This window comes from Papio anubis, chromosome 15, assembly GCF_008728515.1.
Source record: "Papio anubis isolate 15944 chromosome 15, Panubis1.0, whole genome shotgun sequence".
Taxonomy (NCBI): Eukaryota; Metazoa; Chordata; class Mammalia; order Primates; family Cercopithecidae; genus Papio; species Papio anubis.
The window spans coordinates 55,474,911-55,498,167 of NC_044990.1; the positions used below are offsets into that span (position 1 = coordinate 55,474,911).

General features: G+C 38.1%; 2 protein-coding genes across 23 annotated transcripts in view; one reads left to right on the top strand and one right to left on the bottom strand.

The window, feature by feature from the left end:
- CLN5 (CLN5 intracellular trafficking protein) overlaps positions 1-23,257 on the top strand; it is a 101,830-nt gene that overhangs the window by 51,467 nt on the left and 27,106 nt on the right. The gene's annotated exons all lie outside the window — the stretch shown is intronic.
- MYCBP2 (MYC binding protein 2) overlaps positions 1,769-23,257 on the bottom strand; it is a 283,622-nt gene continuing 262,133 nt past the window's right edge. For 17 of the 20 annotated variants that reach the window (XM_021929688.2, XM_021929697.2, XM_021929696.2 and 14 more), the window contains 11 exons: positions 22,175-22,294; positions 20,152-20,253; positions 19,212-19,340; positions 18,717-18,849; positions 17,035-17,138; positions 15,696-15,884; positions 14,456-14,563; positions 13,032-13,241; positions 9,219-9,326; positions 8,410-8,575; positions 1,769-2,602 (listed from right to left, as the gene is read on the bottom strand). In XM_021929688.2, coding sequence (XP_021785380.2) covers positions 2,487-2,602; positions 8,410-8,575; positions 9,219-9,326; positions 13,032-13,241; positions 14,456-14,563; positions 15,696-15,884; positions 17,035-17,138; positions 18,717-18,849; positions 19,212-19,340; positions 20,152-20,253; positions 22,175-22,294 — 1,485 coding nt within the window. In that variant the 3' untranslated portion in view covers positions 1,769-2,486. Of the gene's footprint in view, positions 2,603-7,418; positions 8,323-8,409; positions 8,576-9,218; positions 9,327-13,031; positions 13,242-14,455; positions 14,564-15,695; positions 15,885-17,034; positions 17,139-18,716; positions 18,850-19,211; positions 19,341-20,151; positions 20,254-22,174; positions 22,295-23,257 lie in introns of those variants that run through there. The other 3 variants (XM_021929694.2, XM_021929682.2, XM_021929686.2) reach the window with 3 other exon arrangements.

The following is a 23,257-nucleotide window of genomic DNA, read 5'->3' on the forward strand; positions in this document are numbered from 1 at the left end:
TTGAGATGGCTTTTTTAGCTAAGCTATCTCAATAGTTTGTTTCTTTTCCTCTATAATTTACCAACTGAGCTGACTGGTTTGCCAGCAAAGTTAACTGACACAAGATGGTATTCTTCACAGTTGTTAAGCGTCCATAAAGTCTCTTATCTGTGTGGCATTCTGAAGGTTAGTTCCATTCCTGTGGCCTGTAAGTTTAAGTCAAATATACTGACAGTGGCCTCACTGCATTCTCCCCTCCAGTTTTCTTGGGGGTGCACCTAGGAACAGCTTTAGTCTACCTGCTTTGTGTTTTCTGGAAACGTCTGCAGTCAATCCTAAGTCTGAACACTCATACTTACTGTTCTTCGATCATATTCTAGATTTTCCTACTTAGGTATTTCTCATGCCTTTCTCCACATCTCTGCTCCTTGAAATGCTACTTTTTCTTCAAAATGCAGCTTAAATGGCCTCTTAGTTACACTCTCAATAACAACAAAACAATAATGATTTTTCCTAAATCCTGAAGAATTTGGCTTGGATATTTTTATGAAACTTACTAGAACATTCTATAAAATAGTTACCTGTGCTTAGATCTGATCTTTGTTTTATATTTTAAGTTCCTTCAAGGCAAAGACTGATTTAAATTTCTCATAAATGCTTAACACAAATGTCATTAAATTTGTCAGTAATTTCTATATTGACAAACTAAGTTCTATATTTCCCACAGTTGGATTTTAGAACAAAATGTGATTAAAACTTTTGCTAGTCTTGGCCAGGTGTGGTGGCTCACGCCTGTAATACCAGAACTTTGGGAGGCCGAGGCGAGCGGATCACCTGAGGTCGGAGTTCAAGACCAGCCTGGTGAAATCCCATCCCTACTAAAAATACAAAAATTAGCTGGGTGAGGTGGCGCACGCCTGTAGTCCCAGCTATGGGGAGGCTGAGGCAGGAGAATCGCTTGAACCTGGGAGGCGGAGGTTGCAGTGAGCCGAGATGGTGCCGCTGCACTCCAGCGTGGGCGGCAGAGTGAGACTGTCTCAAAAACAATAACAACAACAACAAAAACTTTTGCTAATCTGATGTATGATGAGTCAACAATCAATAATTTGGCAATTTCGTGACTCAAGTGTCAAAAAGATGTACTTAAACACACCGTTGTCTATAGAAAATGAATAAAAATTATTGATTTTATTACTTTATATACAGTTCAAAAAGGGCTGGGTGCAGTGGCTCACGCCTGTAATCCTAGCACTCTGGGAGGCTGAAACAGTGGGGATTGCTTGATCCTAGGAGTTTGAGACCAGCCACAGCAACATGGCGAAACCCCATCGCTACAAAAAATACAAAATTAGCTGGGCATGGTGCTGGTGCATGCCTGTAGTCCCAGCTACTCAGGGGGCTGAAGCTGGAGGATCGCTTGAGCCCAGGTGGGGGGTGCAGTGAGCTGAGATCACGCCACTGTACTCTAGTCTGGGAGACAGTGTAAGCCCCTGTCTCATAAATAAATAAATAAAAGTTAAAAATGCTGCTAGTTAAAATAGAAGTTGATTAATTTCCTAAATGTTTTTTTCTGTCTTTGGTATGAATACATCTACCTATGAATATATATATGATCATCTGCTTAGGGTTCAAGATTCCAACATTGCACTTCATTACTATTCTTATTTTTCCTAACAGTTGTGAAATTTTTGATTGTGTTGTGTTAGTAAATTTCTTTCTGAAGAAAACTAGACTTTTAGACCTTAAAGGTGTTTAAATTTTGTTTCTCAAACAACACCTCCCACAGTGGTAGACTTTATCACTGTATAAAAATGTACAGTGGCTTTATTGACATATACATTCCAATATGTTTACAGCTGCAAGATAATGAGGCACACTCAGTATTGCACTTCATTAAAATTTCAGGCTCAAACTTAACCTAGAAGTTTAAATGAAATTGCATTTGTAATTTAGTAATTCTTATACAGGACAAACATTGATATCTTTATATACAGTGTGATACTTATTACATTTATATGCTGTCCTAACACAATTTTTTTTTTTTTAAATAACAGTCTAGGAAATAAACCAGAATATTCCTCTTTTTATCCCCACCCGTGATGCAATTGTACAGGATTACAAAAAGGCAGTATACAATAAACAATGATTATTTTTCTTTTTTGCTTGAAAGCCAGCATCGTTCTTAGCCCATGGGCATGGCAATTCTTTTATATCAATTATCTATAAATGTCCAATGCTTCACAGGCCAATGACGGTAATGGCCACATGCAAACACCTCACAAGTTTGATGTCATTTGTTCAAAAGAAAATAAACCAAAATAATGGGGAAACTTTCCATAGCAAGAATTATGTACATGGTATTTGGCATCCTTCTTGCACTGTGAATGGTTCATTTTCATGGATGTAAAAATGGTCCCGTCCTTATCCTGAGCAGAGTTTAAACTTTACCGCATCCTCTTGAGGGATGAAGGCAACTTTTCTCTCTGTAGACAAAGGATCTGAGTGTTCTAAAAAGTGTGGGCATTTCTGCACACTCCACATCCCAGAGCAAACTCTTCCCCAGTGGGTGGATGAACAACATGGAGTGGACATTCAGTTCCTTCTAACTGCTTGCCTTTGGGACCTGTATAAATTTGAAGGAGGCAAAGGAAAATAATGTTTTAAGAATACACACATATAAATTTTATAGACATATAAATCACTGATAGGTTATTCAAAGAAGTAACATCACTATGGTTATACAAATATAACAATTAGAAATTTTTCTTGTGATCACAAAAGTAAAAAATATTCACTATAAAAAATTCAACATAACAGAGATATTTATAATGGAAGAAGTGACGGGATCTCTTACTCACTATGTCCTGCCTAGAGAGGATCACTTTGAGCTACAGATTTTTTTCTATTAATAAATGCATTAGATATATCATTTTAAAACAAAGAGCAATGAACAAAAAAGGTCACAAAACCCCTCAATTTAGTCTGGCAGAACATTATTTTTCTGAATAGAAAACAGGGAGATTTTTGTGTAGAATATTCTATAAGTAAAAACAAATTTAAGTTTAAAGAAGCCGTGTTTTCCCTTTTATCTTCACTGATAAAAAAGCATACACTGGTAAAATGGGAAGGCCAATGATTCCTGTAATTTTTAAAAGTAGCTGAAGGATATTAGCAGGAAAATGAAAATTGATCAGCTTAAAAATATGAACAATATTATAAAATACAAAGTGGAAAAAACACTTTGGGGAAGATATGAATTTGTTGGTAATAATCAAAGTAGGCCTATAAAAATGTACCCAAAACAGTATTTTTAAAAAGATAGTTATTATATTAATGTGCTTCACGTCATGGGTTTCATATCATTTCCAAAAGATTTTTAGTTTCTTTAGAAACGAGGAGGCTTACTTTGTCAGGAGAACACGCTAGGCTTATTATACTTGAAAGCAGAGTCGCTATTTAATAGTAGATGAAGGAATAGGAACTGTGCATTAGTTTTCTACAGCTAGTTTTCAAAATAATAAATGTAAATTCTGATTGTGCTTGAGAGAAAAATATCACGCGATTGGATGGAATGAGCTTACACTGATCAATGAGGAATGACATCTCATTTACTTTACCTTTTCTGGGTTAAAAACATCTCTGACATAAGAGAAGGAAACCACGATGGACAAAAGGCTAGCATTTATAAAGCTCTTAGCCTGCACAGTATAAATACTCAATAAATGTTGGCTATTACTACTATTACTGAACAACCACAAACTGAGGCCTGATCTAGAGGAATAAAAAGTAAGTTCCATATAAGAGTAAGACCAAGACATGAGAGTAAGTGTCAAACTGAAGACAGCTAATCTCAGACAGAGAAGTCAACTTCAGGTTAGAGCTAACAGGCATGAGAGTAGCAATGAGTGCCACCTCAGACAAATGCAGGCACAGACCCAGGATGGGTCAGCACGGGAGGATGCCAGAGGTTTGCTAGAACGTTAACTATTCCTGTTAGAAAGTTCAGTAGCTCCTGCTTCAAATCACACTGCAGATTGGTGTCCACCCCACCAGTGGGTGGGGGAGAGTGAGCAAGATGGGGACACTCAATGGCAGATCTAGTTCAGATATACAACATATCAATGGTGGTGACAGAAACTGCAGCCCTTGGGTTTTTTCAAGGAAAAAAATGAGTCATTTACTCCACAAATATTTACTGCATGCCTAATATATGAATGGCATTGTCAGGTACTTGGGATTAAAGATGAAGAGTGCATGGCTCCCATCCTCGAGGTGTTCATAATCCAACATGATGGTGAGAAATAAAAATAGTGAGAACACACCTGCAAACATTTGAGTGCTTACTACTGAGGCACTATTCTAGTATATCAACTACTTAACTGCTTAACAGTCATAGGAGGCAGAAACTATTATCCTCATTTTGTAGATATGAAATTGAAGTAAAATTAATTTTTCTGATTCTTAGATTCCTCATCTTTCAAACAGGCACAGCAATACCTAACTCATGGGGTGCTGTGAAGATTAAGTATCCTGGCACGAGAAGGTAGTCAATAAAAATTTTAGAAAGAAATGGATAAAGGGATTATGCTATGGTCTTGATGTGTTTGTGCCCCTCCAAATTTATATACTGACGTGTTAATGAAAGGAGTTAGTTTGCCTTAGGTAGATAGCAAGGGAAGGGTCCCCAGAGAGCCCCAGGTCCACAGGTCAGTGCCTCATCCCCATATAACATAAAAAGCAGCCTGGGGAAAAAAAGTCAAGCTGCAGGCACCGATGAGGGAACTAGCACAGTGCATTGTGCCTAAAGACATGCCCACGGCTGCACAGATAGAAAAACCTTCCATCAGATAAAGGACAAGACCTGGGATAGAAATGCCTTTGTTCGGTCGGGCGCGGTGGCTCACGCCTGTAATCCCAGTACTTTGGGAGGCTGAGGCGGGCAGATTACGAGGTCAGGAAATCGAGACCAACTTGGCTAACACGGTGAAACTCCGTTTCTACTACAAGTACAAAAAATTAGCCGGGCGTGGTGGCGGGCGCCTGTAGTCCCAGCTACTCGGGAGGTTGAGGCAGGAGAATGGCGTGAACCCGGGAGGCGGAGCTTGCCGTGAGCCGAGATTGCGCCACTGCACTCCAGCCTGGGCGACAGAGCGAGACTCCACCTCAAAAAAAAAAAAAAGAAATGCCTTTGTCCTTCGTATAGTCAGGGGGCTCTCTCCTTTTGTGGGCATAGGCACAGTGGGCTCCAGTGGGTTCCTGGGCCAAGGTCCCGGGCCCAGCTGAGTCAGGCTCTCTCCAAGAAAGCAGGGAGACTAAGCCCATTCCTTCCCCTTTCCAGTCCATAAAAACCCTGGGCCCCAGCCTCATAGGGAGCACCCCGTTTGGGTCCCCTTCTCTGCTGGCAGAGAGCTTTCTTCTTTTGCTTGTTAAACTTTCGCTCTAACCTCATCTTCCTGTCTGTGCTCCTTAATCATCTTGGAGATAGGAAAAAGAACTCCGGGCATTATCTCAGACAATGAGAGACTATTATATCTTGGTGCACTGCTGAGACTACAACAGTAACACCAATGTTATGGTGTTAGGAGGTAGAGCTGTGGGAGGTGATGAGGTCATGGGGTGGAACCCATGAATAGGATTAGTGCTCTTCTATAAATGAGACCCAGGAGAGGCCCCCTGCCCTTCCACAACAGCAAGAAAGCGCCACCTATGAGGCTGAAAGTGGGCCCTCACCAGACACCTCATCTGCTGGTTTCTAGATCTTAGACTTCCTCGTCTCCAGAACTGTGAGAATAAATTTCCACTGTTCATAAGCTACTGAGTTTACAGTATTTTGTTATAGCGGCTTGAACGGATGAAGACTGATTATCTAAAAATATTAGAATTAACAGGGTTGAGAGTGGTTAGAGAATTGCTTCTTCTGTCCTTCTAAGTAAACTGTATATGGCCATCTTCCCTACCCATATCCCTGTGGGATCTCCTTTATTCTATTCCAGTTCTCTAAATGAATGGATGAGTTCGAGGGATGTGTGAGGCTGGGAGAGTATACCTCAATCTCAGTGTACTTCTTAGGCCAGTTCATTAACCTCCCTAGCCCTCAGTTTTCCATTTGATAACATAGGGATAATACCATCTCCTCGTAGGTTGTAAAAATTGAGAAAGTATGTGTGAAAATGCCCAGGACCGAGGTTCCTTCTGCCGACTCTGGCTCCTCCCCTGCCTCCCTCCTGTGATTCCTTTGTGTTGGCTGCCCTGATCCTGTGACTGTATGAGGGGAAGCCTGACCCTCCTCTCTCAGGTACTACCCACCACTGAGTTCTCTGAACTTGTTTCATTGTTAACTTCCTTATTTTTAGCATACTTGTTTCTGTTTCTTAAGGCAGAGGAAACTTTAAGTAAAATCTAGATTTCCCCTGAAGACACTGCTTGCCTTAAATCTTTCTCAACTGGAGGCTGGTTATCTCCTAAGCTCCTCCAGTCATATGGTTACAATGTGTGACTGATTTTTCTCTTGGTTCCTATTTCCAGACCACAACCTACAACTTTCATTCAGTAATTGCCCTTCCTCCAAGCTAAAGTCATCTAGAGTCATCTAGAATACTGCCCTTTCCACACTCCCTTCACTTGCTGATCTCCAACACATCATCCCCTCCCTCCATGCATGGCTCACATCTCTATTCTGTCTATTATCCTACATAACCTTGGCTTCACATCATTCTGACCTTGCTTCCTTCAAAGCCTGCTACTTCTATTTAAAAAAACAGTATTTGAGGAGAAACAGTAAAACAATTTTTGACATGAGCAAATGGTAAAAAGTAGTCATACTTGAAAAAACCCTACGTATCTTTATTTTGAAATGGATAGTATATGTTTCACATGGTTTAAAATCAAACTGTTAAAAATGATACGATTGGAAGCCACTTCCCCGGTCTCTACCCTCATCTTTTTCTTGTTTTTCCCAATAGTTAATCAATAGTATTAGTTTCTTGAGTATCTTTCCAGGGGTTTCTCTATGTAAATATGACTAGATAGTCTAATTTTCCCTCTTACAAAAGGCAGCATACTACATACCCTGTTCTGCAATTTGCTTTTTTTTTTTTTTGAAACGGCTCTGTCGCCCAGGCTGGAGTGCAGTGGCGCAATCTTGGCTCACTGCAACCTCCACCTCTCAGGCTCAAGTGATTCTCCGGCCTCAGCCTCACAAGTAGCTTGGATTACAGGTGCCCGCCACCATGCCTGGCTAATTTTTGTATTTTTAGTAGAGATGGGGTTTCACCATGTTGGCCAGGCTGGTCTTGTACTTCTGACCTCAAGTGATCCACCCACCCTGCCCTCCCATAGTGCTGGGATTACAGGTGTCAGCCACCCCACCCGGTCTAATTTGCTTTTTTCATCTGATACTATCTCCTAAATATCTTTCCAAATCAGCACACAGAAACGCCTTTTTTTTTTTTTTTTTTTACTGATGCATAATATTAGTTACTACCCTACTGGATACTAGCATTGTTTATACATTTTTATGATCACAGCAATGCTGTAGTTAATAACCTTGTTTATTTGCCCTTTTTTATTGTCCTCACATTTGTAGCTATATCCCTGAAGAGGGAGTGCTGAAGGGTTCATACACTGGTAATTCTGAGAGGCACTATCAAGCTGTTTTCCAGAGAGGTCTGTCACTTGCACTCTGATAAGCAACAGATGGCAGTATGTGTTTTCCAGCTTTGACAACATGGTATATTGTGTTGTATGTACTCGTGCATGTATTTTCACTAATTTCAGATACATCATATGTAAAATTCTCTCCTATGGTCGCATGGACCTCTCCTTCCACTTCTCTCACTTCCGTGAAGCCTGGTATTCCACTTCACTGTTCCAGCAGCTTCCTGTCCTCTTCCAGTACTTTTAGCTTCTTTTTGGTTTCATACTTCTTTCCCCTCAGCCTGCTTTTCATAGACAATCATTTTTCCTGTATTCTGAGTGGTTTCTTTAATTCCCTTGACTTTCTGATGCTCACTACACTGCTGATTCCCAGCCATTCTAGATTAAATCATTTGTTCATTCTATGGCAATGGTTCCAGGCTTCATTAAAAAAAAAAAAAACCACTGAATCCTTTTAAATGGTTCTGTAATATTGAACTTCATATGACTTTTTAGTGTGGAACAGCCATCTTTTCACCAATCCTTAGTAGACTGCATTCTCACTCCCCAAGAGATCTGCTCCGTCAGAGCTAACTCCTCACTCACGATGATCAGCTTGCTTCCTACTTCACCCAGAAAGTCATGTGCTTACAAGGATCAAGGAATTCCTCCTGCTTCTTTAGGCTAGTTTGAATTGAGTTTCTGTCACTTGAAACAAAGAGCGTTCATATTAATGTTTACATAAAACTACAGTATATAGATCATAATCGTGATTTTAAAATATTGAAAGCATACCTGCAGGACAGTGTGGTAGTTCTTCCTTAGGAATGCTAGTCATTCTTTGAAAATCATCATGACAAGCATTACAAAAATGTGTTGTTCCAAAACAGAAAAAGACAGCCACTGAACAGCAGTAGCGACATTTATATTCCAAAAAGTCTGTGCCATGTTTGGGACACATCTATAGCAAAAGAGAAAAGACAGACACAAGATCATAGTGAGACTATTTCAATCACACTTAAGATAGGCATATACATAGATAGCTCCTTAATTCATATTTTGAGGACATACATAACTCTAAAAATTGATTGAAAAACTGATGATACACATGTTTGAAAACTAACAAATAAATATGTGGCTCTGCCCAAAAGGTCTGGACAAAGATCCAAGTTCTAATCCCATTTCCATCATAATCTATCTGATTTAATAAGCAAGCTACTTAATTTCTTTATGAATGCTTTATGGCCTGTCAAACTGAAAATTAATGAAATTAACCTCTCTCATAATCTCACGGATATGCTGGGAATATTTCACTGAAGAGGGGAAAACCTAAAAGTTTCACTGCAGGTTTAAGAAACTAAGAAAATAAGTAAATTTATTACATTGTTTAACTATGGTGATCATTTCATGGAAGACAAAATTATAAAATAATTACCCAAAGGAAATAATATATATGAAATAATGTGAAAAATTATACAACACTGAACAAATATCAGAAAATACCGAGGAGAAAAGCCTGATTTATATTCCCACCATATTATTGTTTTAAAAAAATATTATTTAACATTTCTAAACTGTTGTTTCTAATACAATGTCTTGCCTACCTGAGCCCTGGAAACATCAGAACAGGCACCACAAATGAGCTCTCTGGGATCATAATCATCTCCCTGTCCAGCCTCAGCATCACAGCGAGCTTCACCACCAAAATATGCCTGTGGAGAAAACACATCTAGATTACAGCAGGAAAAAATAAAACTCTGGCATGGGAGATACAGTATGGGCATAGTGAAAGTCAGAGCAAGGGGTTTTAGAAAATACTAATATCTACTAGACCATCCCTTGAAATGCCAAGTGCATGCCCGTATTGCTGACTGTATGTAGGGTGGATCAGGGTAAAAAATAAAACTATTTCTTCTTTTTCTTTTTTCCCCTCCTTCCTTTCCTTCCTTACTTCCCTCCTTCCCTTCCTCCCCTTCTCTTCTCCTCTTCCTCCTCTCTCTCTGTTTCTTTGAGACGGGGTCTCACTCTGTTGCCCAGGCTGGAGCACAGTGGCACAATCATGGCTCCCTATAGCCTCAACCTCTCGGGCTCAGGCGATCCGCCCAACTCAACCTCCTGAGTAGCTAGGATCATAGGTGCACACCACCATGCCTGGCTAATTGTTTAATTATCTGTAGAGACAGGGTCTCCCTACGCTGCCCAGGCTGGTCTCAAATTCCTGGGCTCAGGTGATGCTCCTGCCTTGGCCTCCCAAAATGCTGGGATTATTGGCATGAGCCACCATGCCTGGCCTAAAGCTATTTCGATTCTCAAATGGATTCACGTTTAAAGTAGGGAGATACATTGTCCTATTAAAACAAAATGACAAAAAAGCATAATATTCCAAATAAATATCAATAGAATGTTAAGTAGTAAAAGGTATGCTTTTTTCAGGGTCAAGTTTGAGAAACTTTTCTCATTTTGAAATGTTAAAATATATATTCCCTTCTACTATTTTAATAAATATGCTTAGCAATTCTCAATTTATAATACTGCAAAAGTAATTAGTATAGAATCGTAATTCCAAGGCTAATGGGAAAGAAAAAAGTACTTTTAAGCATCTTCTGATCACACATTTTTTAAGAAGGAAAGGCAGGCTGGGCATGGTGGCTCACACCTGTAATCCCAGCACTTTGGGAGGGTGAGGCAGGCAGATTCCTTGAGGTCAGGAGTTCAAGACCAGCCCGGGCAACATGGCAAAACCCATCTCTATCAAAAATACAAACAAGCAAACAAATTAGCCAGGTGTGGTGGTGTGGACCTGTGGTCCCAGCTACTCAGGAGGCGCAGGTGGAAGGCTTGTTTGAGCCCAGGAGGTGGAGGCTGCAGTGAGTTGAGATCATGCCACTGCACTCCAGCCCGGGTAAAACGTGAGACCCCATCTCAAAAAAAAAAAAAAAAAAAAGGCAAATTTGGTAATTCTATTCACAATACTGCTCATAGTTATAAAGTTATGCAATAGGCAGGAACTCAACAATTTCCAATACAGACAATTGAATAGAATTTGAATAAATAAAATTATCATGAATAAATAAAAATATCATGATGGGTGATTTATCTGTATTTTGCCCTGGGCAGAGAATAAGTGACACCAAGGAACTGGGACAATTTGCATGCACATCATGTCTCGTAGTCAAAAAGCTATGTCCGGATTGGGAATAAACAAACTGAGTCAATATAAATCTATTACTTATACTAGAAAAACAGGTTCAAAGACAGGATCCACTGATGCAGAGGTTATAAACGGTCGTTCACCAGCTAAACCTAACCCTGGAAGTATTTTGGTTTGTCCTGGGGACTGCTTACTCCAGCTGTTTCACTTTTCTATATCCTCTGCTTGGCTTCCTAAACATTTGATCGCTACTCTGAAATAGCACAATATTCATTTATAATGTTTAGTACATGAAACACACAGAAATACTATTTTGTTATTTGTAACAATACAAGTTTCATAAATGTACACTATTGGGTGTGCACGTATCTATCTGCCTTTCTAGCTATCATCTCGCTACTCAGACATCCATTCATCCTATATTTTCTTTTTGCTACACTGGGGGACTATGCATCTTTCTCATGTAGTCATTCGTTCACTCATTTATTCACTCTCCACTTAACTCTGTATCTAATAAGTGCCAAGTACTAGAGATGGAAAAATGAAAAAACATAGTCTGTGTCCTCAAGGAACTTATCAAGTGGTGCAGAGTGATAAGTGGTCCAGTAGTCATGATGCAGAATAGGCAGTACTATGCTACTCAAGGAACTTATCAAGTGGGGCAGAGAGATAAGTGGTCCAGTAGTCACAATGCAGAATAGGCGGTACTATGCTAGACGCCTGCAAGATACCAAAATCATGTGGTGGTGTTGATGGAAGTGAGATGGAGGCATGTTACAGAGGAGGTGAAACCTGAGCTGAAGGCTGAGGTATGACAAGACAGATTAGGCTCTGCATGACAGCATGTGTGTATGGGGCTGGGGGTGCCAGGTCAGAGTAAAATTTGCAGGTGGAGGTAGGGAAGAGCATCCTTTGAACAGCAACGGACTGTGCAATGGCAGGGGGGTGTCAGTGGGTGGGCAGACAGGGCTGAGTCTGGGAAATGCAAGTTATTTGGTATGTTGTAGCAAATGTAGAGCAAATGATAGCATCTTCGGAGATGAGACTGGAGAGGGAGACTGGGCTACGGTATTATAGTAGAAAAATGATACAATTAGATTTCAGATCTAGAAGTATTAATTAGCAGCAGTGTAAGGGATGCAATGGAGGAATTACAGGTTCTACACCCAAGCTCAGGAAGAAGGCTACTGTAATTATCAAGGAAAATGATTAGGTTTGCTGGAGATGTAATGGAAAGAAAAAAGGACTCAAGAGAGATCTGGAGACAGAATTGATAGGATTTTGTCAATAAAGATCAGAGACTGGTAAAGTCATTTTTTTTTTTTTTTGAGACAGGGTCTCACTATGTCACCCAGGCTGAACTGCAGTGGCATGAACACAGCTCATTGCAGCCTCAACCCCCTGGACTCAAGCGATTCCCCTGCTTCAGTCCCCCAAGTAGCTGAGACTGCAGGTACATGCCAACCTACCTGTCTAAATTTTGTAGTTTTTGTAGAGATGGGGTTTTGCCATCTTGCCCTGGGTGGTCTCAAACTCCTGAGCTCAAGAAATCCGCCTACCTTGGCCTCCCAAAGTGCTGGGATTACACGTGTAAGCCACTGTGCCCGGCCAAGACTGATGAATATAATACCTGACATGTGAACTCTGAAGTATGTGTGAAAGATTCAAATGTCTGGTACACAGTTGGATATTTGTAACTAAATCTCAACAATTTTGGAAGGTCATAAAGGTATACGTGGTACGTGAAGGTATAGATGTAAAAGAGGTCACTCAAGGTAAGAAGTATTTATTAAGTAGCCAAGAACGGAGCTCTGGGAAAACAAATATGTAAGGGGTAGGTTAAAAAAAAAAAAAAAAGAAGTAGTTAAAGATAATTGACCAGGAAGGAAGGAGGACAGAAAAAGAGAGTGCTGTCCTGGAAGCCAAGGAATTAAGAGTTTTAAGGAAGGAATGGTTAGCAGAGTCAAGTGAGAGAAGTTTATTAGAGAAGGAATTGTCCTGGGCAAACAGGTTATTACTGATGGGAAGTGGCTTGTATACAGAAATACTGCATGTCTCCAAAAGTTTGTTCAGGTTAAATAAAGAATCCCCAAACAAGTTAAGTAAACTAGTTTTACTGGAAACATTGGGAAACATTGTACCAAGCTATCTTATTTTTAACTTCAGGCTTAAGATGGAATAATTAGATATCACTGCACAATTTGAATTCTTAATCATATAGGTAAGCTCTAGTTTTTAAAACTTCTCAGTATAATTTATAGCATACCTTTCTGCATTTGTAGCAGACATAATATGCATATCGATTCATTGCATAGCCAGCTGGGTCATTATAAAACCTCACACCAGGAGTTGTGATAGCTTCACTCTTATGCAGACCTTCATATTCCAATCTCATTAAGGCTTTTCTTCTGACATCCTCATAGAGTTCTTTTATTGGATCAAGTAGGTCTTTTAGTACTATGTGATTAATTTTGTTCTGCAATAAAAAATGAACATTCTTTAGAAGAATCATTTATCAATCAACTCAACACATACTTACTATGCACCTAAGTGCCAAGCATTGTGCTAGAAGATAACCACAGAGCACACATATTCTAAATAAAATGTCATTTGAAAAACACCCTGTAAAGTCTTTAGAAGCCCATATTTTCCCAAGAGCAGGGAAAATGGGGCAAACGGGACACAGAGAATGAAAATTCCATTTTATTAGCTTTATATTTCCTGAGTCTGAAATATATCTCCTGTTGCCCTAGCTATGGTGGAAATAAAGTTACCTTGCTGCCACAAATAAGACACGCTGTCTGTGTGTGTGTGTGTGTGTGCGTGTGTGTAATGCTTCCTTGAGGGGAAGGCAGAATGCCAGGTGACAGAAGTGAACAGGTAGTATTTGCTATAAAACCTTCATGTATCTATTAATATTTGCGGCAACATATGAGAGGGGAGAGCAAAATACTACAATCTTTTTGATTATTCCTCAGTCTATCTAGACAATGATTGTACTAAGTCTTTCCATATTATACTCTTCATATTAGTTTGCAAATACGAAGATAAGAAAATAGGAACAGCTTAATAGAACAAAAAGGAAAGATGAATTAATAGGGAAAATGCTGCCACACTCTTTAAAAAGAGCTTTTTGTTAATCATTATTAGCTTGCCAAAACAACTTCCTACTTGCTGACTACCTTTGTAGAAACGTGTCAAAATGCCAAGAACTTTCTCCTTGTTTTAACTAAGCTCTAAAAGAATCTGTTCTAGTGGTACTGAGGGTTCCAATTTCACTCTTTAATGGCAGGTATCAGTTTTTACAAACACCAGAGGATCATTCTTTTTAGTAGTCGTTGTCATGTTATGTCAGCTGACCTCTCTGGTGGTCTGAGAGTAGAGATGCATGCCCCTTAATGCATCAGGATGTTTAAATGAACTTTTTCATGTAATATGTTTAACAGAGTGTAATCAGTTTTAAATGGACAATTACTGTTTTGAGATACATTATAACAGAGAGATTATATTCTCTCTCTGTTTCTATCTCTCTCATTCCACATGAATGAGAATGGAAGAAATTGCTAGTGACTGGTGTGTAAAACGTAAACTGGAGAGGAAACCAAGAAATGCTGACATATGTTTATTTTGAAAGGTGAAAAGAAAGAACAAAAGAAAAAGAAAGTACACGATTTCAGTTTCTTTCCATACCTTACAAATGGGACAAGATATAAATCCAAATGTTATCCTTGGGCCAAGCCATCGATTTTCTAAAACTCGCCGACAGCACTGTAAGTGGAATACGTGACTACAATCCAGCTTAAATAAAGAAAAGAAAAGGACATAAGCAAATATAATAATGATAAACAGTTGAGTGACTGGGAGATTATTTAATGCAAGGCACTACTTAAAGAAGGTAAGAGAAAAATCAAGAAATTTGCTATAATGAAAATTCAATGGGACACTGAAATTGGGACATTATTATTTACTAAATTTCATTATAGTAAATTGGGACACTACTAACTAGGCCTTCGGCTTCTCCTACTTTTTTACCATTCATATATTAATGCCACCTACATAAAGTAAGCCAAGTTAGGAAAAAACGTAAAATTATTCAATTTTGTATCTCACAGAAAGAAGAAGAAATTACTGATTTATGATTTTGTTTTGGAGACTATTATTATCTTGGAATCACGAGAACTGAAAATATAAGCAACGGGTAAAAGTTAAAAAAACTTATTGAGTGCACAGTAACTTATATATGTATAAAAGTATTTATCATTATGTATAGATCAATTATATAATGTTGTAAAAATACCATTCTGGATTTTGGAAATTAAGAAGAGCCTTAGCTATTGGGGGATAATCTAATAATCCCCCCTGAACATTTTATACATTCTGTTGATTATAGAGGCTCACACAAATTCACAAACTAATGCTGAGCATGCAACATAGGAAGCACAGCATAAAGAGGCAGAATTTACTCCTCATTAGCCTGGTAGATGCACAGATTAAAAGAACACTTCTGCCTAGCGATATAAAAAAAAAATTTCAATCAACTTTTTTTTTTTTTTTTTTGAGACTGAGTCTGGTTGTGTTGCCCCGGCTGGAGTGCAGTGGCATGATCTCGGCTCACTGCAAGCTCCATCTCCCAGGTTCATGCCATTCTCCTGCTTCAGCCTCTCGAGTAGCTGGGACTACAGGCGCCCGCCACCACGCCCAGCTAGTTTTTTTTTTTTTTTTTTTGTATTTTTAGTAGAGACAGGGTTTGACTGTGTTAGCCAGGATCATCTCGATCTCCTGACCTTGTGATCTGCCCGCCTCGGCCTCCCAAAGTGCTGAGATTACAGGCGTAAGCCACCGCGCCCGGCCTCAATCAACTGTTTATTTGACAAATATATTCCCCATGTTAATGTCTGGATACATTCAATACTTTAAAAGCTGAGGCAACCTGAATGGCTGGTGCTGCTGAGAGCGCTTCGGTGAAACATATCATACACATGTCATCGGCATCTTGCTTCAGGCTTGTGGCACTTTTGTCACAGCCGTGTAGACAGGGCAGACAGTGCTCTTCGTTTTTAACACCCCCGCATGGATGGCCACAAGGATGCGTCTTACTACAGGCTATCTTGGCATATTCCTGTTAAAGATGAATTACAATGTTACACAAGTATTTAAAAAGGCACACATTCTGGTAATTTTCCTTATTATATAAATTTCCACAGATTATTTTCCCACAGGAAGTATCTATGCAGGCCAAGTAACAACAAAGTAAAGTTATTTCTAATCTTTGTTTGAATATAAATTAGGTTTCTTAACAAAGTCTGGTTTTTTTGATGCGATTTTTTAAAAATGCCACTCTCTATAAAGGGAATGCTGATAAGTGAATTATAATTTCATCTTTGTTATCATGCACAGATATGAAGCAAAAAGTTCCTGGCTGGGAGTCGTGGCTTACACCTGTAATCCCAGCACTTTGTGAGGCTGAGGTGGGCAGATCACGAGGTCAGGAGTTCGAGACCAGCCTGACCAACATGGTGAAACCCTGTCTCTACTAAAAATACAAAAATTAACCAGGCGTGGTGGCGCGCGCCTGTAATCCCAGCTACTCAGGAGGCTGAGGCAGGAGAATCACTTGAACCCGGGAGGCGGAGGTTGCAGTGAGCCGAGATCACGCCACTGTACTGTAGCCTGGGCGACAGAGCCAAACTCTTGTCTCAAAAAAAAAAAAAAAAAAAAAAAAAAAAAGCTCCCCAATGTATAATTTCCCAGTCACCACTCCCTGCATCACCAAAACGTGTTTTTTTGTTTTTTTTGTTTTTGTTTTTAAAAAAGGTACCTCTCACTCTCTGAGCATATCCACATTCTTATTAAATGAATTGAGAAACCAAAAACATTTGGACAACATAGAATATGTTTATATATGTTCAGGACTAAAGAACTTTTAGATGTTGAAAATGTATTTTAAGGAAATAAGTGAATAATGTGTGTAAGGGATAAAGGAAATACAGTTCATAAATTTTTAACTGTTTCTAATACAAAAGTAGACATTAAATACATATGATCATGGTAACTGAGAAACACACAAAAAGAGTGTGGTTTGGGCTTGAGAGCTTTATTTGACCCATTCTCCAACTTTGGTAATGCATTTGACGCTTCACATAGGTAATACATTCATTTAGGACGTTGAAGTGATGCTGAGCTATAACTCTTATCTATGTGAAGTAAAGGTGTCACAGGGGAACATGGACCATTGCTCAATGGGATAGCCTGTGTCACTATATACTCACCTGGCAATCTGCATCAGAACAAACACTGCCAACAGCAGATAACTCTGTTCCACTCCTGGAACCACAGAAGCGACATGCTTCTGAGCTACTCGTGGTGGGTTTGCCTAGGTTCAAGCAGAAAAATAAAAATCCTTCTGATGGATATGTTTTCCACATATTTTAACAGAACTAAATTTTAAAAAGCAAACTAGGTTTATATCAGTTGCTATCCTTGGTAAATCAGCCTGACAGTTTTAGAACGGAAGGTTTCTAAGTTGTCCTAATTATAAAGTAAATAATGACACACACAAAAAAGAAATTAAAGACCTATCTGAAGCCAAACACATTCTTGACTAACATATTTTTTTCAGTGAAAGAAACAGACTAGACTTCTAGTCAAGTTACCAGACTGAGAAGATGTGACAAGCCCCTGACTCCAAATGCACAATAACATAAAAAAAAAAAAACCAAAAATTAAATAAAACTACACAGAAGTTAGAGAAATCTTTAAGTATCTTTATATAACAAAATTATAAGGCATAGTATAAAGCCTATCATCAGAGTATGAAACTTGAAAAACAGAATTCCTACTTCAGGAACTCTGCAATTTGAAAAGGAATTTAAATATGTTTGAAATACTTAAAGAAGAAACAGAATCCATAAAACAAGAACAGAGCAATAAGAAAAAGAATGTGAAGGTTTGAAAATTACAGACCAAGCTGATTTTTAAACACAGATATAAAAATCTAACTATAATTAATATCAATTATTGAATTCAGCAATATTTACAGAAAAATCTATTTAAAAAGGATAGTTTATATCATGACTACAAGGATGGTTTGACATTAGAACATTTATTAATGTAATATACAGCCCTGACAGATTATAGGAGGAAGAAATCAGCTATAAGAAAAGAAGGTCATGCCTTTGCAGCATGAAAAGTCACCCTAGAATTCAATTGATTCAGATTTACACCTAACTCTAACATTGGAAGTTTGTGTCAGTCAAATGACAGACTGCAGATGTGCTGAAAACTGAGAATTTGTAAGATTCAACATAACTTTGAACTAGGAATATACAAGATTTACTTTAGAAAAACAGCAAAATGAAAACTATGTTTTAGAGATAAAAATACATTTAACATACATAAGTTACTTTTTGTTTAATGTTTATTCATTTTTGTTAATTACTTTATTGCTATCAATGGAAACAGTACCATTCACAAAACCTTCAGAAGCATTAGGTCTACAAAAATCTCTACAAATACCATGAAATCATACAACTTTATAATAAATAGAGATCTTAGTGATCAACAAGTACAGCAATTTTTATTGTGGGGCAACAACTAGCAGAACTAGAAGGGAATTATCAGTAGAAATCTATTTTATCTATGGAGCCCCATTAGTTGTGACCCTCTCACTTTATAAATGAAGTCAATGAGTTCCAGAGAGGTTAAGTGACGTGCTCGAGGCCACACAGCTAGTTAGTGGCATATCAGGTTTTTTGACTTTTGGTCTAATGCTCTCTCCACCATAGAACACTATATATTTAGTAAATATAATAACGTAGACAGTGAACAATGATGTCATAATTAAACATCAGAATATCACTCAAAATTATTCACAGTTTAGTTATAATCAGTCAGCATGGTTTAATCTTTTTTGTGAGTTTTAAAGGTGTGGCTTAATCTTTAAACCTTTTACCTGTGTGTTCTCGGAATTCCACCATTGCCTTCATTGTTTTAGAATCTGCTAGTGCCATCAACCAGAACAATTTGGTTCTACCACAACCTTCATGAAGGTCAACCTTTATAGCTTCTTCTTCTTCTTTGAAGACCTATTATTTCATTAAAGAACAGGGAAAAATATGCTTATTTATCACACTGAAAGGGGGAGTATAAAATTTAATTATTCAATAATAATAATGGCTTTCATTTAAGTACCCTAAGAAGTTTTGAATATTTCCAATCTTCTCTTTAATCTTCACAGCAGTCCCTTTTTTATAAATGGGGAAATTAAGTATTTCTAAACATAAAACAACTTGCTATTTATAGATGGTAAGTGAGACAGCTGTGAACTCAACCAAGGTCTTTGATTCCGAAGTCCACTTTCTCCCCCTACAACACCAAGCCTCTTCGACACACATTTATTTCAAAATTCACTGAACATATTTTATGCTCCAGAGACAAAAATCTTCACCTGTCTTTGATGAGTTTTGGTTCTTCGATGAAGGTGAAGGAATCGGTCACAGTCTGTACATAAATTTCCACAGACATTGCATAAAATGATTGCTGCTGTTTCACCATCATCATGGTTATCACACATAGGCTAAAATAAGACATTTCCATATGTTACATTAGATTAACAAGAAAGTCCCAGACTCTCAGACAAACTGAATGTAATTTATTTACAAAAATAAATGGTTATTCTGAAGTCTATTAAGAATTTAGAATCTGAATATTAGATAGAAATTACTGCAAATGTACTTAACTATAAAAATTATCTCTCAAAACTCCAAATTCAATGATTAAGGCACTTTGCAGGTTCAATGATTAATACAATGAACAGGTATACTTTGTTACTTAGAGACTTAAGAAATGTCTGCCCCATTATGTATCCAAACATTCTGTATGCCAAAGGAATAAACTGTTTATTTTTGAAACTTGAACATTAATAAGAAAATGGTAAAGGGCCTATAGAAAGTTTTCCCTTCTAGTGAACTTAAAGATACCCATCAAACCTACTTAAGTATATATGTGAACAGGTGGTGTGTCATGTTGCCTGTGTTATTGCTTTATTTCCTTCCTACTATAAGACTGACTACATTTTAGGAAAATATCTAGCCACTGAATCAGACTCTGGCTAAAAATAAATTTTGATATGATGCAAACATGACTCAGAGAAGAAGAAGAAAGATCTTTTATACACTTAAAAGCCCCTGAAGTTTCCATATACTATAAGAAGGGATTCTCAGTGAAATAGACTTGTGAGATGAACTTGGCCAAAGGGACACAGTCTTTCAAGAGATCCACTAACTGTGTACATTGATGTGTTTTTTGTTTGTTTGTTTGTTTTTAAGCTAAGCTAAAGCTTACTGTAAAGGAAAGCAAGATAAATTTTTACAAAATTCTGATCTCACCATTTGTTTTTGTTGTCCATCTTTTCCCATCCATCTCCCCGAGGAGAGACGATCTACGTGGTCCTGATCAAGAACACATAGGGATGCGAGAGCAAGCCAGAGCTGTTGAAAGGGAAAGCTGTTACACTACTGAATTTTCAGGAAAGACTTATGAAATGCTGACTGTGACACATCACAACAGCTCAATAAATGCTGGTTGATTTTGAAATACACAGATACTCAGTGGCACTCAAGTCTTCCTGATGTGGTAGCAGGTATACACGATCACTGTTCTATGTGCCATGCATACAGAAGGCACTCAGATATCTACTGAACAAGTGACTTTTCTCTGATGAACCCCCGTCTTCTATCTGACAAATAAAATTATCCTTTATTGTTCTACTATGTAAACATATGAATAAATGAATTGGCATATTTAATATTTACTGTACTAATGCCTTCTGCATATTTTTCCATTTAGTATCATCTGACTGAAGCATTAAATGCCAAAGAAGGTGGTACAGCAACTGCTAAATTGTGTACAGTCCCATGAGTATCAGGTACACATTAAATCCTTCTAGATAATAAAAGTTCCTCGGAAGTCTTTGTTGCCCCAGAAGGCCTAATACTATACTCAGTGCACTTTGTCAGAAATACATAAACGTCTAACAAGCTTTAGAAAATGTTTTCAAAAATATGGCCGGGCACAGTGGCTCATGCCTGTAATCCCAGCACTTTGGCAGGCCAAGGTGGGTGGATCACCTGAGGTCAGGAGTTTGCGACCAGCCTGACTAACATGGTGAAACCCCGTCTCTACCAAATACAAAAAAAATTAGCCGGGTATGGTGGCACATGCCTGTAATCCGAGCTACTTAGGTGGCTGAGACAGGAGAATTGCTTGTACCTGGGAGGCGGAAGTTGCAATGAGCCAAGATCGCACTATTTCACTCCAGCCTGGGCATCAAGAGTGAAACTCCGTCTCAAAAAAAAAAAAAAAAAAAAAAAGAAAAGACAACTGTTCTCAGAAATTGTTAAAAATTTCTGAGGTTTAAAGGGTAAGCTTCAGTTTTATATAGAATGATATATCCCCTCATTAATGAAGAATAGAAAATGACTTAACTAGCTCAACTCTAAGAAGCGCATGTGTCATTGGATACAGAGAGCAAGAGATGTTAAAATAGGGACAGAAAAACAGAAAAAGACAAATAATGCATGCAAGGAGGAAGGGGAATGCAGACTGAAAGAAAGCAATACATGAGTGGTGGGAAAGGATTACTGTCAAAAATACCTGCTTCAGGTGTCACAGTCAACAATAGTAAGATGGCATAAATTGACTCTTTCTGCCCTAGGGATATACAGTTTATCTTCTTTTTCAGATTTCTGAGGATTAACGTAAGCAATTTTTACCAGCATTCACTTCTTCCTAATGTTGTCAGACTGCCCTGCTTCAAGGAAATCTCAAATCTTTTCTGGAAGCATACGGGACATGAAATCTAGTAGGTTAAAACTTACTATAAATGTGTCATCCGAAGAATGCAATCTCATTTCCTCAGAGATTTCCACCCTGACCCTGCTCTGGGACAAGCACTTCTTGCTTTTTAGAAATAAGACCTATAAACCCTCTAAGTAAGTTATAAGGCTCTACATTAGAACAACCAGGTATAGGCAGGGGTCTTGTCTCCAAAGGACCTTTGGTCTATCACAGCATAATGCCGACATGAAACTTACTGTGGTAAACTACAGTAAACAGATCATTAGAAAGACAACACACAAACAACGTACAATGCAATTAGCCTTTTCTAACCAGTGTATCCTTGGCTTCCTAAACAATAACAAAAACAAGTGACACAGAACACATAACAGTGAGAAGTAATGACTAGTTCATAATATAAAAACTCTTTATACTTTTTCAATAAATACAGTATTTGGTCAAAAAATAATTACATTGACTTAGTGATTAAAATTTGTTTAAATCTATTACTGAAAAAGAACATGCAATGATACAGACCAAATTTAAAACAAAACAAAATAAAGCAAAACCTACTCTAGTTGTTGCAATACATCTCACTGGAGACCTAAATTCTTCTTCCATCTTGGTCAAGGCAATGATGGTTTCTGCAATAGCATTTTTTGTCACTCGGGACCAAGCTTCTGACAGATGACCCTGTTGAGTAGAACAGAATATTTTAATAAGTAACCAGAAATATATTACCATAGTAAATTCTTTTTTCTTAAATAACATCTCCTATCAAAAGGAAGTATTTGTTTTTAGTGAGACCATGGAATTTTAGATCACGGGCACAGACTTTTGAACTAAAATTTCTTTGCGATCCTATGCAAAATTCAACTTCTAATCATCATTTTGATATTTAAAAATAAATAAATAAATAATTAAGTGCTCAATACTCTTTTCCTGGAAAGTCAAGGGTAATTCCTCTCACATCTGATAAAAACATAACAGAAATACTAAGGTTATCTATGTTTGAGCATAAAATGTACACAGTGAAGCTAACTGCTTTAGATGAGCATTACTGGAACCTAAAATATAAACAGGTTCAAACTGCAACTATCTTTATTTGCTACCTTGATTTGTAATGAACAAACATTTAGCTGTCATATAATTTAGGTGTTCCTAAGTACTACTCCTAAATATTTTAATCCAATGAACACCCTGAGAAAGTCTGCTTGCCACAGAGGTTGAGAAAATGTCCATGCTATTGGGAAAAGTGATAGAATTTCATTTTTCCCCCAGAAAATCCTCCCACTTCTTATATCCACACGATTTAAGGGGCGGTTCAATTCCTCCTCCTTCTCCAAGCTGCCTTCTATTCCCTCTGACTCTATATTCCACACTATCTTGTCCTTCTCAGGCTGGTCTCCTAGAAATACAATAGAATGTGTGGCAAATGTCAAGGAGCAACTCATCAGAGCCAGGCATGCTGTAAAGTAACTCCCTGACCTCCACACTCCCAGATCTCTTTTGGAAGCCACCATCTTAAGACAGAGGGCATAGGACATTAATAAAGAAGAATAAAGAGTTTAAAAACCATGAAGACTGAGGAGAATGAGAAACTTCCACTTCCGAGAGCTCTCTTCTCCCTTTTTTCCTTTAGGTTTTTGGAATCAA